The 13,615-nt window shown below is 34.9% G+C and overlaps 1 protein-coding gene across 12 annotated transcripts in view; it reads left to right on the top strand.

Annotated features, from left to right (window-relative positions):
* Positions 1 to 12,430, top strand: part of LOC127858748 (calcitonin gene-related peptide type 1 receptor-like) — a 66,871-nt gene extending 54,441 nt beyond the window's left edge. For all 12 annotated transcript variants that reach the window (XM_052396003.1, XM_052395996.1, XM_052396000.1 and 9 more), the window contains 10 exons: positions 4,673 to 4,764; positions 6,123 to 6,214; positions 6,802 to 6,955; positions 8,258 to 8,408; positions 8,869 to 8,929; positions 9,545 to 9,611; positions 9,921 to 10,003; positions 10,658 to 10,793; positions 11,177 to 11,218; positions 11,518 to 12,430. In XM_052396003.1, coding sequence (XP_052251963.1) covers positions 4,673 to 4,764; positions 6,123 to 6,214; positions 6,802 to 6,955; positions 8,258 to 8,408; positions 8,869 to 8,929; positions 9,545 to 9,611; positions 9,921 to 10,003; positions 10,658 to 10,793; positions 11,177 to 11,218; positions 11,518 to 11,739 — 1,100 coding nt within the window. In that variant the 3' untranslated portion in view covers positions 11,740 to 12,430. The remainder of the gene's footprint in view (positions 1 to 4,672; positions 4,765 to 6,122; positions 6,215 to 6,801; positions 6,956 to 8,257; positions 8,409 to 8,868; positions 8,930 to 9,544; positions 9,612 to 9,920; positions 10,004 to 10,657; positions 10,794 to 11,176; positions 11,219 to 11,517) is intronic.
* Positions 12,431 to 13,615: the final 1,185 nt, after the last annotated feature.

The following is a 13,615-nucleotide window of genomic DNA, read 5'->3' as shown; positions in this document are numbered from 1 at the left end:
TATAGTAAAAGGCAATTTTGGGTGGGCGTGGCCTATGTGGGCGGGGCGCCACAGGGTTGGTAATGGCGCCATGCATAGTTGAGATTGACTGTATTGTCATAAAAGAGGTACAGTATCAATTTGAAGTGAATCGGTGTAGAAATGAAGATATTATAGTAAAAGGCAATTTTGGTTGGGCGTGGCCTATGTGGGCGGGGCGCCCCAGGGTTGGTAATGGGGCCATGCATAGATGAGATTAACTGTTTTGTCATAAGAGAGGTTCAGTATCAATTTGAAGTGAATCGGTGTAGAAATGAAGAAATTATAGTAAAAGGCAATTTTGGGTGGGCGTGGCCTATGTGGGTGTGGCCTATTATGGGCGGGGCGCCCCAGGGTTGGTAATGGGGCCATACATAGTTGAGATTGACCGTATTGTCATAAGAGAAGTTCAGTATCAATTAGAAGTAAATCGGTGTAGAAATGAAGAAATTATAGTAAATATAATTTTGGGTGGGTGTGGCCTATTATGGGCGGGGCGCCCCAGGCTTGGTAATGGGGTCTTACATAGTTGAGATTGACTGTATTGTCATAAGAGATGTTCAGTATCAATTTGAAGTAAATCGGTGTAGAAATGAAGAAATTATAATAAAAGGCAATTTTGGGTGGGCGTGGCCTATGTGGGCGGGGCGCCCCAGGGTTGGAAATGGAGCCATGTATAGTTGAGATTGACCGTATTGTCATAAAAGAGGTTCAGTATCAATTTGAAGTGAATCGGTGCAAAAATGAAGAAATTATAGTAAAAGGCAATTTTGGGTGGGCGTGGCCTATGTTGCCGGGGCGCCCCAGGGTTGGTAATGTGGCCATGCATAGTTGAGATTGACCGTATTGTCATAAGAGAGGCTCAGTATCAATTTGAAGTAAATCGGTGCGGAAATGAAGAAGTTAATGTAAAATGACATAAAAAATGAGTGAAAATCTCTGACCCGGCCCCGCCCCAACCCCCATAACTTTTGACCCAGGGGTCAGATCAAAATTCCGTCACTGTCACTGTCGCACATATGCTCATAGCTACCATGTATGTAAGTTTCAAGGTTCTAGTGCTAATAGTGTAGGAGGAGCAGGTGGCCAGGACGGACGGACGGACGGACGGACAGACGCACATCGATAATTATATGGGTGTACAAAATAAAAATAACTGCTGCGCGCGTCTTTATAACATATACTTATATACAATGGAAACTTAAATCATAACATGCAATATTTACTATATCTACTGAACTAATCTTTCCAATGCCAATATGCGGGTACATACATGTATTTGCATAAGCAGCATGAGTTTTCAGCATTCAAGCCAATGGGCATCTTTGTCCCTTCTGGTTCTCAGGGGACGAATCTCTGAACCAAGTTAAAGTCTTTTTCAAAAACCTTTTTACTGATTTCAAATAATAGAATTAACATATTGGCCGTGCTCTGTGAAAAGGGGGTTTAATTCATGTGCGTAAAGTGTCGTCTCAGCTTAGCCTGTGCAGTCCGCACAGGCGAATCAGGGACGACACTTTCCGCCTTTATGATAATTTCGTTTAAAGAAAGTCTATTCTTAGCAAAAATCTACTTTTGGCGGAAAGTATCGTCCCTGATTAGCCTGTGCAGACCGCACAGGCTTATATGGAACGACACTTTCCGAACATGCATTATACCCCTTTTTCCATGCGCTCGGCTCATATTTTCCTAAACTACAGAAAATAATGTAATACCAATTAAAAAGTACTTTAATAATATTCCTTCATGTTTTATTTTAATCCATTTATACCTAGTGGACACTCCCATCCTTCAAAATTGAACAAATTTATTTCCAAAATTAGGGATTTCTAGTATACTTATTTCTATATTTAGAATATTTCTTACAGAAATTCCTTCAAGCAAAGAGCGTAGACCCTGATGAAACGCCGCATCATGCGGCGTCTCTTCTGGGTCTATACTGTTTGCCAAGGACTTTTTTTCTAGACGCTAGGCATAAATTGTTTATATTGGTAGAATAGATTTATGTTAGAGTTAGTGCTTTAAGATCATTCAAAGCTTAGTTGACTGCAATTAATTTGATACATTCCAATTAATCTCACTTAAAATTGAACAATGAAAACGTGTCTCATTTATGTTTCTGTCGTTTAACAAAATAATAGAGTTAAGATTCGTGGAAACCGTGATTGTTTCTAGCGCATTATTAAAAGATAAATCCGATCTTGAGTGAAAAATTGGTGTTTGTATTCAACTATTCTACGTTATTGTATATAAAAAGGACACATTTCTGTTTCTCAGATGTAACCATCTGAAGGAGGAAAAATCATACTGTATTTATCAAATACTATTAAGTGATGAATGGGTAATACAACTCATAGCCTTGTTACAGACGTTATCTATTACATATTTACTCGAGATATGCATTGTGCGTCATTTGAAAATGTATATCAATATAAATATATAAATATCAATACGACATGGTATGTCAGCGATAACAAAACTTTAATTAAAAATATATTTCTCCATTATAGAGATTTATAAATAATTAAACATGTAAAAAGTATGTGTTCAATCGATGCAACTGACTTTTCGTTGAACATTCTATTTGTATCAGTGTACTCATGGTGTCTGAAGACATTATTCTCGCCTTGTTCTTTTTATGGTGTCTGCAGGCATTATTTTCTGATTGTTTGTTTTATATCTAATATAATGTTTCAATAGCACGAACACGCTCATGCTTGACCTTGGGAAAGTATAAACAAATTTACACAATAAATATATTTTATTTTAACCCATTCATGCTTAGCGTCCTGAAAAAAGGACATTGCAAACAGCGTAGACCCAGATGAGACGCCGCATGATGCGGCGTCTCATCTGGGTCTGCGCTGTTTGCTTAAAGAAATTTCTGTAAGAAATATTCTAAATATAGAAATAAATATACCAGACACCCCTACTTTTGGAAATAAATTGATCCAATTTAGAAGGATGGGAGAGTCCACTGGGCATAAATGGGTTAATTCACGTGTACAATGACAAACTGAGCCTTCAATTCGTTATCACGCTCTTGTTGGACAATTATTCCAGTTTTCTCTTTTTGGTGCAGTATTAAACCATGCAGCAAGTTTTAAATATTTGATACAGCGTAACTTTTAATTTTTAATAGCATATTTGCTGTATGAGCTGTTAAATATTTTCCGTTATGGTAAATTGATGACAAAATGTCTCGTATTATATTTTTGGACGAAATATCAAACATTTTAGAGTAATATATTAATCACATATTAAAAACTGGTTGTTATTCAAACGTTGCCAAGTTTTTTGACTTGCATATATTTTTTACGAATATTTAAGAGTAAGGTAGACGTTAGATTTATTTGTGGGTTTCGGTTACATGGCGAAATAATTGATGCTTTTGATATTTTTTTAAACGTGCTGACCAGTGGAATCTAAATGTTGCTGATACTGATCGCTCGTTGTCCATTCGCTTTCAAAAAGACTAGTGTATATTCACCGTTAAGTAATAAAAGTGCAATTACATCGAACTATTACAGTATTTATATTGAATTTTAAAGGGGCCTTTTCACAGATTTTGGCATTTTTTTAACTTATTCATTAAATGCTTTATATTGATAAATGTAAACATTGGATCGTAAAAGCTCCAGTAAAAAATCAAGAAAAAAGATTAAAAAACGAAAAGAACATTGCCCGGAGCAGGTTTCGAACCAGTGACCCCTAGAGTCCTGCCAGAGTCCTGAAGTAAAAACGCTTTAGCCTACTGAGCTATTCCGCCGAGTACATATTCTGGACGTATTTTATACCTTATATAAGCAATCTTCGTAGTTTCACAAACTTTAACGACAAAAACAGAACTCTCCAAATTATTCAATCGTTTCGCGTTGCAACGCTTTATAATTTTTAGGTTTTAAAATCGTCAAAAGATGCATATAATGGCTATATTAGAGCATGGTTAATGTTCAGTATTACTGTTTCCTCACAAATATCATAACTAAAACGAAAACTTACGAATCTGAAACAACTTTTTTCAATTTTGTCAATTTACCAAAGCGTGAAAAGATCCCTTTAATTTGAATTGCGATGCTATTTCGTTAGTGATAAGGTCTGTGCGAATTGTTGACGCTGCTTGCCATCAACCGGTGTGGACCATCAATCATTTGCCTTGACCGTTCTAATTCGGATAACCCAATTGTGTATCATTGTTTAATGTTTTAGGTTTGTGTTTATTTTTGTCTTGTATATTGGCAGTTGGTAATTTGCATTTAATAATAAAATACTGGAGATTAAACAAAAATCTCTCCCGATAATGTCGCTGAAGATTTATACTTTTCCTATAATTGAACGAATATGATTTGTAGTCGTAAACGACAAATGCGTTCACGTTTGTTACCGATGCTTGCAGTTCCAGTTTACATGTTTAACCCATTTATGCCAAGTGGACTCTCCCATCCTTCTAAATCGGATCCATTGATTCCCAAAATAAGGGATATCTAGTATATTTATTTCTACATTTAGAATATTTCTTACAGAAATTCCTTTAAGCAAACAGCGGAGACCCAGATGCGTCTCATCTGGGTCTTCGCTGTTTGCCAATGCCTTTTTTTCTAGACGCTAGGCATCAATGTGTTAATATAAGCTTATTAAGGCTGATTCATTTCAGGACAGGCGGTAAAAAGCTGTTTGAGCAATGGGACGTGGTATAAGAAAACGGGTCAGGAATGGTCAGACTACACCCCTTGTTTGTCATACGAGGTAATCTAAATTCACATATTAGTCTAACACAAACACGAATATATCGATGTTAATAATCTACTACAACTTGCAAAAACTTAACAGTCGTTTTTATAGACAGATACTACGTACGTAAAATGGAAACACATCTTCGGAATGCGTGCCTAATAACTAGTAAGAGAAATAATATCGGACATTGCAGGATGTAAGAGTACATATTTTTCAGATGAATATCCTAACCATTGACTAGTTTAACCCATTTATGCCCAGTGGACTCTCCCATCCTTCTAGATTGGATCAATTTATTTCCAAAATTAGGGATGTCTAGTATATTTATTTCTATATTTAGAATATTACTTACTGAAATTCCTTTAAGCAAACAGCGCAGACCCAGATGAGACGCCGCATCGTGCGGCGTCTCATCTGGGTCTACGCTGTTTGAAATTTCCTTTTTTCAGGACGCTAGGCATGAATGGGTTAAGGCTCTATCATAGAGCGATAATCTGGATTTAAACGTTTATCAATACATACACTTAAAATATATTTTGCGTTAGGATTACAGACATATTAGATAAAATATATATTGTAATATCATATTATATATGATATTATTATAAGACATTACTTAAATAGTTTTGAGGTAGTCGTATTTAAACATAAGATCTGTTTATTCAAGTTACTTCGTTTGTGTTAATAAGCAACTATTTTCACATGCTGTACACTGGCAATCGATCACTTTCAACGCATAAAGGACAATAGGCCACAAGAAGCCTTCTCTCCTGCTGTTGCGGCTAAACTGTACTTCAAATTTCATATGTAAACCAGGCGTAATGTGAACAAACGTTATAGACTCGGGCCTACATTTCCTACATGTACACCACTGCATATTTGAACCATACATGATAATGTCAATTGTATTTTCCATCATAAATGTCCCCATACGATACGTTTATTTAATTTTTTTCTTTAATTTAATGATGAAATACGATGAAAATAAGACAATTCCCTCGAAACGTATAATGACGTTTGCGATTTTTTTGCACTAAAGTTTACAATAGTAATACACTGACTGTATATTACTCCCAATATATCTTTTTGATCACTTTGATTTTTTAAAATTCAGATTCTCCTTGTCATCAAATATGAAAGATTGCATGTCCTTTGAAAGGCTATACATGCTGATCGTTTTGTTTTGATTCTTAAATTTAAGTGCAGTTTCACACGAATGATGTTTGAGAAATTGCGGAAACTCGATTTAATGTTTGGTGCTTTAATTTTTGAAAGTCTTACAAACCTGCTACATGCTATTTAAGACCTTAAAAGAGAGCAATATTTAACTTGCGTTAATTAATATTAGATTTTACCAACTGTTTCTTCAGGAATCGAAGGTGACTCTGTACATCAGCCTCGGATGTCGTGTAGGCAGTTTGATCTGCCTGATACCCTCGCTGGCAATATTCATCTCATACAAGTATGTCACACATATGGGCCATGCTCTGTGAAAAAGGGGTTTAATCCATGTGCTTTAAGTGTCGTCCCAGATTAGCCTGTGCAGTCCGCCTCAACTGGATTTAGTTAAAAAAAGACGTTGTTGAAACGACAAATATCATAAAAGCTGAAAGTGTAGTCCCTGATTAGCCTTTGCGGACTGCACGTGCTAATCTGGGGCGACACTTTACGCATATGCATTAAAACACCTGTTCACAGAGCCCAACATAACGTAAACCATGTATATGTTATGCGCTGAAATCCCATAAATGTTAATTGAGATACTTGCAACGAAAACCTTTTTACTTATTCAGACACAATCTCGACTTTGAGCAAAACCAGTTCTTTGATTCTTGAAGGACATGTTTAGACCCTAGAATGAGGATTTAGCCCACATTTTCTTTTTTGACATTATATACTTTATACTACGTCACCTTGATATAATGATTTGTTTGAACAAAAATATAAATACACGCTCATGATTGCGGAAAAGTATTTCTGTAGTTAAGATAACCAACCAATTAATATTTTATCAACGTGAAACATTAAAATAAGAAACTCTTCCCACAGGTCTCTCCGACGGCAGCATCGTATCCGGTTACATATCAATTTCTTCACCTCCTTCGTCTGCAGCAACACAATCAACGTGCTCTGGGATGTCCTTGTCACGCATGATAGGCTCACTAATCCCGTCGTGACTGACACACTGATTTACAAGGACCTGGTAATCATCATCATCATCATCATCATCATCATCATCATCATCATCATCATCATCATCATCATCATCATCAAATCATCATCATCATCATCATCATCATCATCATCATCATCATCATCATCATCATCATCATCATCATCATCATCATCATCATCATAATCATCATCATCATCATAATCATCATCATCATCATCATCATCATCATCATAATCATCATCATCATCATCATCATCATCATCATCATCATCTTCATGAAAAAAACAAGGGCTAAATCAATAACAAAGGTCCACTTTTATAAATATTAGTATATGAATAACTCATTTTGTCAAGTAGTAGTTTTATATTATATAAGAAGATATAGATGATATTTGTTGGATTTGGTGGATGATCGATTTTAATTCACTCGTGATCATAGAAAATAATATGTTCACGAGTGTTGCAGCCACGAGTGAAAATAAGTTTTTCTATGATCACGAGTGAATTAAAATCAATATTCCACCGTATACAACACATTTTCTATTATTTTATGCTTTTTCCAGTTTATATACATTGTTAAAGAGTTTAATTAAAGAATTTCGCTGGGATAATGACGTCATTTCGTCAAAATAATGACGTCATTTCACAGTAAACAGTGAAAATTATCGATATTTTCACCGTTAATTTTCACTGTTTGAAACAGTGAAATTTTCAGTTTTAATTCACTGATATTTCTCTATAAACCGCAGGAAAGCATAAAATAAAAACATACACTACCCAACCCATTTATGCCTAGCGTCTAGAAAAAATGCCTTGGCAAACAGTGTAGACCCAGATGAGACGCCGCATGATGCGGCGTCTCATCGAGTCTGCGCTGTTTGCTTAAAGGAATTTCTGTAAGAAATATTCTAAATATAGAAATAAATATACTAGACACCTCTAACTTTGGAAATAAATTGATCCATGTTAGAAGGATGGGAGAGTCCAAGGAGGATAAATGGGTTAATAAGAAAATGTTATATTACAATGCATTCTTACTTTCATTTGAATTCTGTTTTAAGTAATGATAAACATATTTTGAAAATTCGCAACTTGTCATATTTGAAGATAACTTTATTCAGTATACAGTTCTATACAATTGTATAATTTGATGTTGCTTTATACAAACAATGTTATGATATAACTGTAAGTGCCAGTTAACGAAAGCTCACATATCGTATGACAATCAAGCAAAAAAAAAACCACTTAACATATTACGTTCCTTTCAAACCACACATTTCCCATAATGTCGAGTCTATTAATTTCATAATTTACTGCTCCCGTTTTCAGGTACTTTGCAAGGTGATGGCGTTCTTAAAGATGTACTTCCAGTGTACCAACTACACATGGATGTTCTGTGAAGGCCTATATCTCTATCGCCTGATAGCAAATGCATTCTCGCCGCCCAAGAAACTTATCCTTGTATATTTGTCTGGCTGGGGTACGTTTTGCATTCGATTATTATATCAAATTTTTGGTCTTATTTGCGCCGTGTCATTTCGTGTAGCTTTTCGTATAAACGTTTCTTTATACATAGAAATCTGTAATAGACTTGAGAACTGTCGATACACTCTCATGCAAACTTAAATTGTGTGTTTTTTAGATTATTATCTAAAGTTATTTTAACAGTACGCGGTTATTTGGTATTCTTTTGAAAACATTGTATGTGATAAAGTAACTTAGATTAGTTTTGGTTTTAAATTGATTGTGACTTCTATGTGTGATTTTAACATTTAATTATGAATATATGAGTGCAACTTTGCAACTATGGATGAATACAAGAAATCAATCAATCAAATAATGTAAATAGCATGCATACGCATAAATTGTTAAATGTATAGAAATTAGTTACATTTCATGTGTTAAACACAACACACTTGTAGCACATTTTGTTACTTCAGGCGTTCCGGCTTCCTACTGTTTAGCATACGCAATCGTCCGTGTTGTCCAGGCAAACGGAAGGTACGCATACCTCAACATTGCTACCCCATTGATTTTGTTGAGACATCAACAGAATTACGGCAATCTTAAGTATATTTAAGACAACCACACCTTAATGATAGAAAAATAAATAAAATAAAAAATAGATAATGCATGAATAAATAAATAAATAAAATATTAATAAAAAAAATACATATGTATATGATGTGTTTTTAATCGATGCTCGAACAAGCATTACGTAAATTGGTACGTGTGTTTTTGTTTGTAGCGTGTTTCGTGCATGCCAATACCTTAAATCGTGCGTGATCTTTTGAAATGAGCCTTGTTCTGAGAAAATTTGGCAAAATGCATGTGCGTAAAGTGTCGTCCCAGATTAGCCTGTGCAGCCCGCACAGGCTAATCAGGGACGACACTTTCCGCTTTAATGGTATTTTCGTTTAAAGGAAGTCCCTTTTTACCGAAACTCTAGTTTAAGCGGAAAGTGTCGTCCCTGTTTAGCCTGTGCGGACTGCACAGGCTAATCTGGGACGACAGTTTACGCACATGCATTACGACCAGTTTTCACATAACAAGACACGAAATGTTTAAAAGTTGAACGTTCACTATAATCTGAATGCGCATCTGGTTTTGTTGCAGTTGTTGGCTGACAAGTCTTGGGCATCAAGAATGGATTTTGTATGCGCCAAATTTAGCGTGCTTGGTTGTACGTATGTCTGATATTTTTTTTATAGACGAGCATATATAACGAAAAAAATAATTTTAAGAAAAATGCCATAATGTTTAGGAAAAAAACCTTCTAAGGTTGACTCTGTGTTTGCTAAATATTTGACGTTTTCAAGTTGTAGAATCAACATTTGTCAATAAGACAGGTTTAGTTTTAGGCCATTTCTGATTGCGATAACATGTCTTCTTACTTTAGAAATGCTAAGATGACATTCTGACAATGATAATATTTTCATTTATTCGAAGCATCCATAAAACGCCATCTGAACGCTTTTATCTCTGTTTTCAGCTTAATATTTTCTTCCTGTGCAGCATTTTAAGGATACTACTAACCCAGCTACAGACACATCCAAATGAACCCAGTAATTTCAGGTAAGTCATTATCTAAAATATTCAATAAAACATGCGTTATTCAGTTTCTTACTTAATTAATAGATAGGCAATGTTATACCCTGTGCTTAACCTATCCCGGACTGTGCTAGGTATACGAATATCCGGGAACAAACAAAACTGAACAGTTTTAAATGCTTTTAAAATCACATACCTTATCAACTTAACGAATGTTATTGCCGCTGCAACCGATTCATACAATTAATCAGCGTAGTTTGTATTTACGGATAAGGTGAGTTTTTACGATGATTCGGAAATTCGACCTACAAGTTAGCGATTGTTTATGATAAAATTTAAAAAGTTTATAATTAAGCTTTTATTTAACAAACTTATTTCGTTAAGTAAATTTGAGCCTTGTTCTGAGAAAACTGGGCTTAATGCATGTGCGTGAAGTGTCATCCCAGATTAGCCTGTGCTGTCCGCACAGGCTAATCAGGGACGTCACTTTCCGCTTAAAAATGAATTTCGGTAAGGAGGGACTACCTTCTTGAAACTAAAAATACTTTAAAAGCGGAAAGTGTCCGCACAGGCTAATCTGGGACGACACTTTACGCACATGCATTATTTTTTCTCAGAACAAGACATTTATTTTAGCTTGTATATTGTGCGTAAGTGTGTAACGTTTTTATGTTTCAGACGTGCCCTGAAAGCGACGTTTGTTTTAATACCCTTGTTCGGTATACAACTCGCGTTCACTGTGTACAGAATTCCTCCAGAGGTCTCCTGGAGCGTCCATTATGAACGAGTCACGGAAGTTATGACCCATTCACAGGTATGAACGTAAGAAACCAAATAGTAATATTTTGTTAAATTTATTAAGCAAATGTTGTGACATTTTTGTTCAATTATTCTTATTGGACATTTTTTCTTATATATCGACGCTTTTCAAGTACATAGAACTAATGATATTGTGTTATCTTTATTTTAATAATATTCGTATAAGATCGTGATATGAAATATGCTTACAAAATAATAGTTTTGCAATTAAATGTTGTATATATAATATACTCAAGAAGCACTTATTAAGACAAAAAAATACATTATTTAAGTCGTGCTGAGTCTTGTTATAATGTTGATAAACTCATGTGTATTATGCAACCAAAATTGTTATCGTAACCGTTTAAACGTGTATATAGAAATATATTGTGATTGCAGGGTTTGTTCGTTGCGCTGGTGTTCTGCTTCTTTAACGGAGAGGTACGCTTAAAAGTTTTACTTCATTTCCAATCATTAAAAAGTATCGTGAAGTTCATGCAAACAATGATGCTGGTATCATTCTTCCATGCTCAAAGATGAATACGAATATGCCATGTTTAAGATGCACTGGAATGAATAATCTGTTCATGATTCTTAATTCTGAGGACACAATACATAATTATGATATTAATTAGAGCTCAGAAGTTGGTAATAAATTGAGTATTTTTTTTAAATAAGCAATATACCGGATTGTACGCCATATGTATTTGTCGAATACAGTTGATAGTGTTACACTACAGGTGGCTACGCAATTAAAACGAACATGCCACAGGGTGTTGGAGGACAAAATAACAAGTGGCTCCCACAAAATGAACACGACCATCAGTCTTAACTTCAATCATTCGGTCACACAGCGAAGTAGTGTACAATCCCGTCGAAACAGTTTGGAGCCCTGCCTGCCGCAAGCCACTGCAAAATCCAAGTGTAAATCGGATACCACTGCACATTCGCAGTTGTTGTAGAATTGCATGCGTTAAGCGATGGCCGGTTTCCCTTATCTTATCAACCCAGTAATGCCTAGTGTCTAGACAAAAGGATCATTTCTCTGCGTTTCGTCAAAATTGTTTATCTGTCTTTTTTCTTCGTCTCCTTTGTCATCGTTTTTGTTTTATATGGACGCTTGTTTTAAATCAGTACGATGTGTGTAATGATATAGTGTTAATGTGATGCTATCATTTAAATCACATATGTTTGAACTCTAATAAAAAGCATGTTGTCACTCAGCATGTTAATACATTTTGTCAATACACAATTATAGTAACAACAAATTAATAACATTGTTTGGTATTGTTATAGAGTTATAAATGCATATAATTCTAAACATCAATATAAACAAATGTAGGATATAAATATATGAGCTACGTTAACTAAAATTAATTAACAATTAGTAATAGTGAATAGATTTTAACTAGAATTGCATTAATTTGTCATATTCTGAATATTTTTATTAACATCATATGTGATTGATATATTTATAAATCTTCGCATATCACACACAAATAAAACGACATGTTGTGTTTACTGTTCAATTTTTGTATGTTATGTGTTCGTGACTTAGTTATGTATATGTACATTACCAAACATCCGTCAGTGTGCTTTTTCTTATCGTACCAATGTTAACCCATTCATGCCTAGCGTCCTGAAAAAAGGACATTGCAAACAGCGTAGACCCAGATGAGACGCCGCATGATGCGGCGTCTCATCTGAGTCTACGCTGTTTGCTTAAAGGAATTGTAGTAAGTAATATTCTTAATATAGAAATAAATATACTAGACACCCCTACTTTTGGAAATAAATTGATCCAATTTAGAAGGGTGGGAGAGTCCACTGGGCATAAATGGGTTAAAATGTGTTCTTTTAAATAGTATTCATCGTATGAGAATGTTGTTCTTGATAGTGATGTTTCTTTCCTCCTGTTAGGGATACCGCCGGTTATTTATTTTTAATTCACACATATTTAGTGCTACACTGACGTGTCAACACTAAACAAAAGCGCATACATATGCTCTGAGAACATGAATTAATCTAAGGCCTAGCGGTGCTCGAATGAAGAATTCCATTGACTGTTTAAACTGAACATTTCACTCTGTCTTCGAGTCGATTTCGGGGGGATATAAATATTGTTAAATTATATTTAATTATAGATTAATTACAACATAGTAAACGTTAGATGTTGGTCGACAAATAAACTGATCATTCGGCCTGAATATATATATATATATACATATAATTATAAAGAAAATTCCGCAAAAAATGAAAACCCCGATAGTTACCATATAAGTACATGTATTAAAGTGGGGGTCCCCGAAGGCTTTCCATAGTAAAAGGTTGACCATAAATTAGATAAAGTGATGAAATAATAAATATAACAAGTCCATGCCTACGCAACTTACATGCACTTTTCTTGCGTTAAAGGCTCTATAAAGGTGACAAATCCATTTATTATGCATATCAACTGGTCTAATTTTTACCGGATTTCAGTTACTCTTGCATAAAAACTGCTAATAAAACAGCTTAGGTACAAAGTTGCCAAGAATTATGGAAGATAAACCCGTTTCATAATTCGAAGAAATGTTTACATTTTTGCAACTAACGTGATGTGCAGCCTCAGAGCGGTGACATATGCTAAAAATAGCCGAAAGAAAATTCAATTTTAATTCTATTTTAAACAACTTTTAACCATCAGAAAGTAACTTAGTAGATCACTACAAACGTTTTAACCATTTAGAAGAGACCTACTTTGTGGATGATACCGGAAAACGTAAAAAAATCATCGTTATATTTTTGGTGACCTGAGTCACTTTCACTTTCTCTTTTCCGAGTAACAGCGATGTAAAT

Source organism: Dreissena polymorpha, chromosome 14, assembly GCF_020536995.1.
Source record: "Dreissena polymorpha isolate Duluth1 chromosome 14, UMN_Dpol_1.0, whole genome shotgun sequence".
In the NCBI taxonomy this organism is placed as follows: domain Eukaryota; kingdom Metazoa; phylum Mollusca; class Bivalvia; order Myida; family Dreissenidae; genus Dreissena; species Dreissena polymorpha.
The sequence above is the reverse complement of the archived record's forward strand: the minus strand, read 5'-3'. Positions and strand labels throughout refer to the sequence as shown.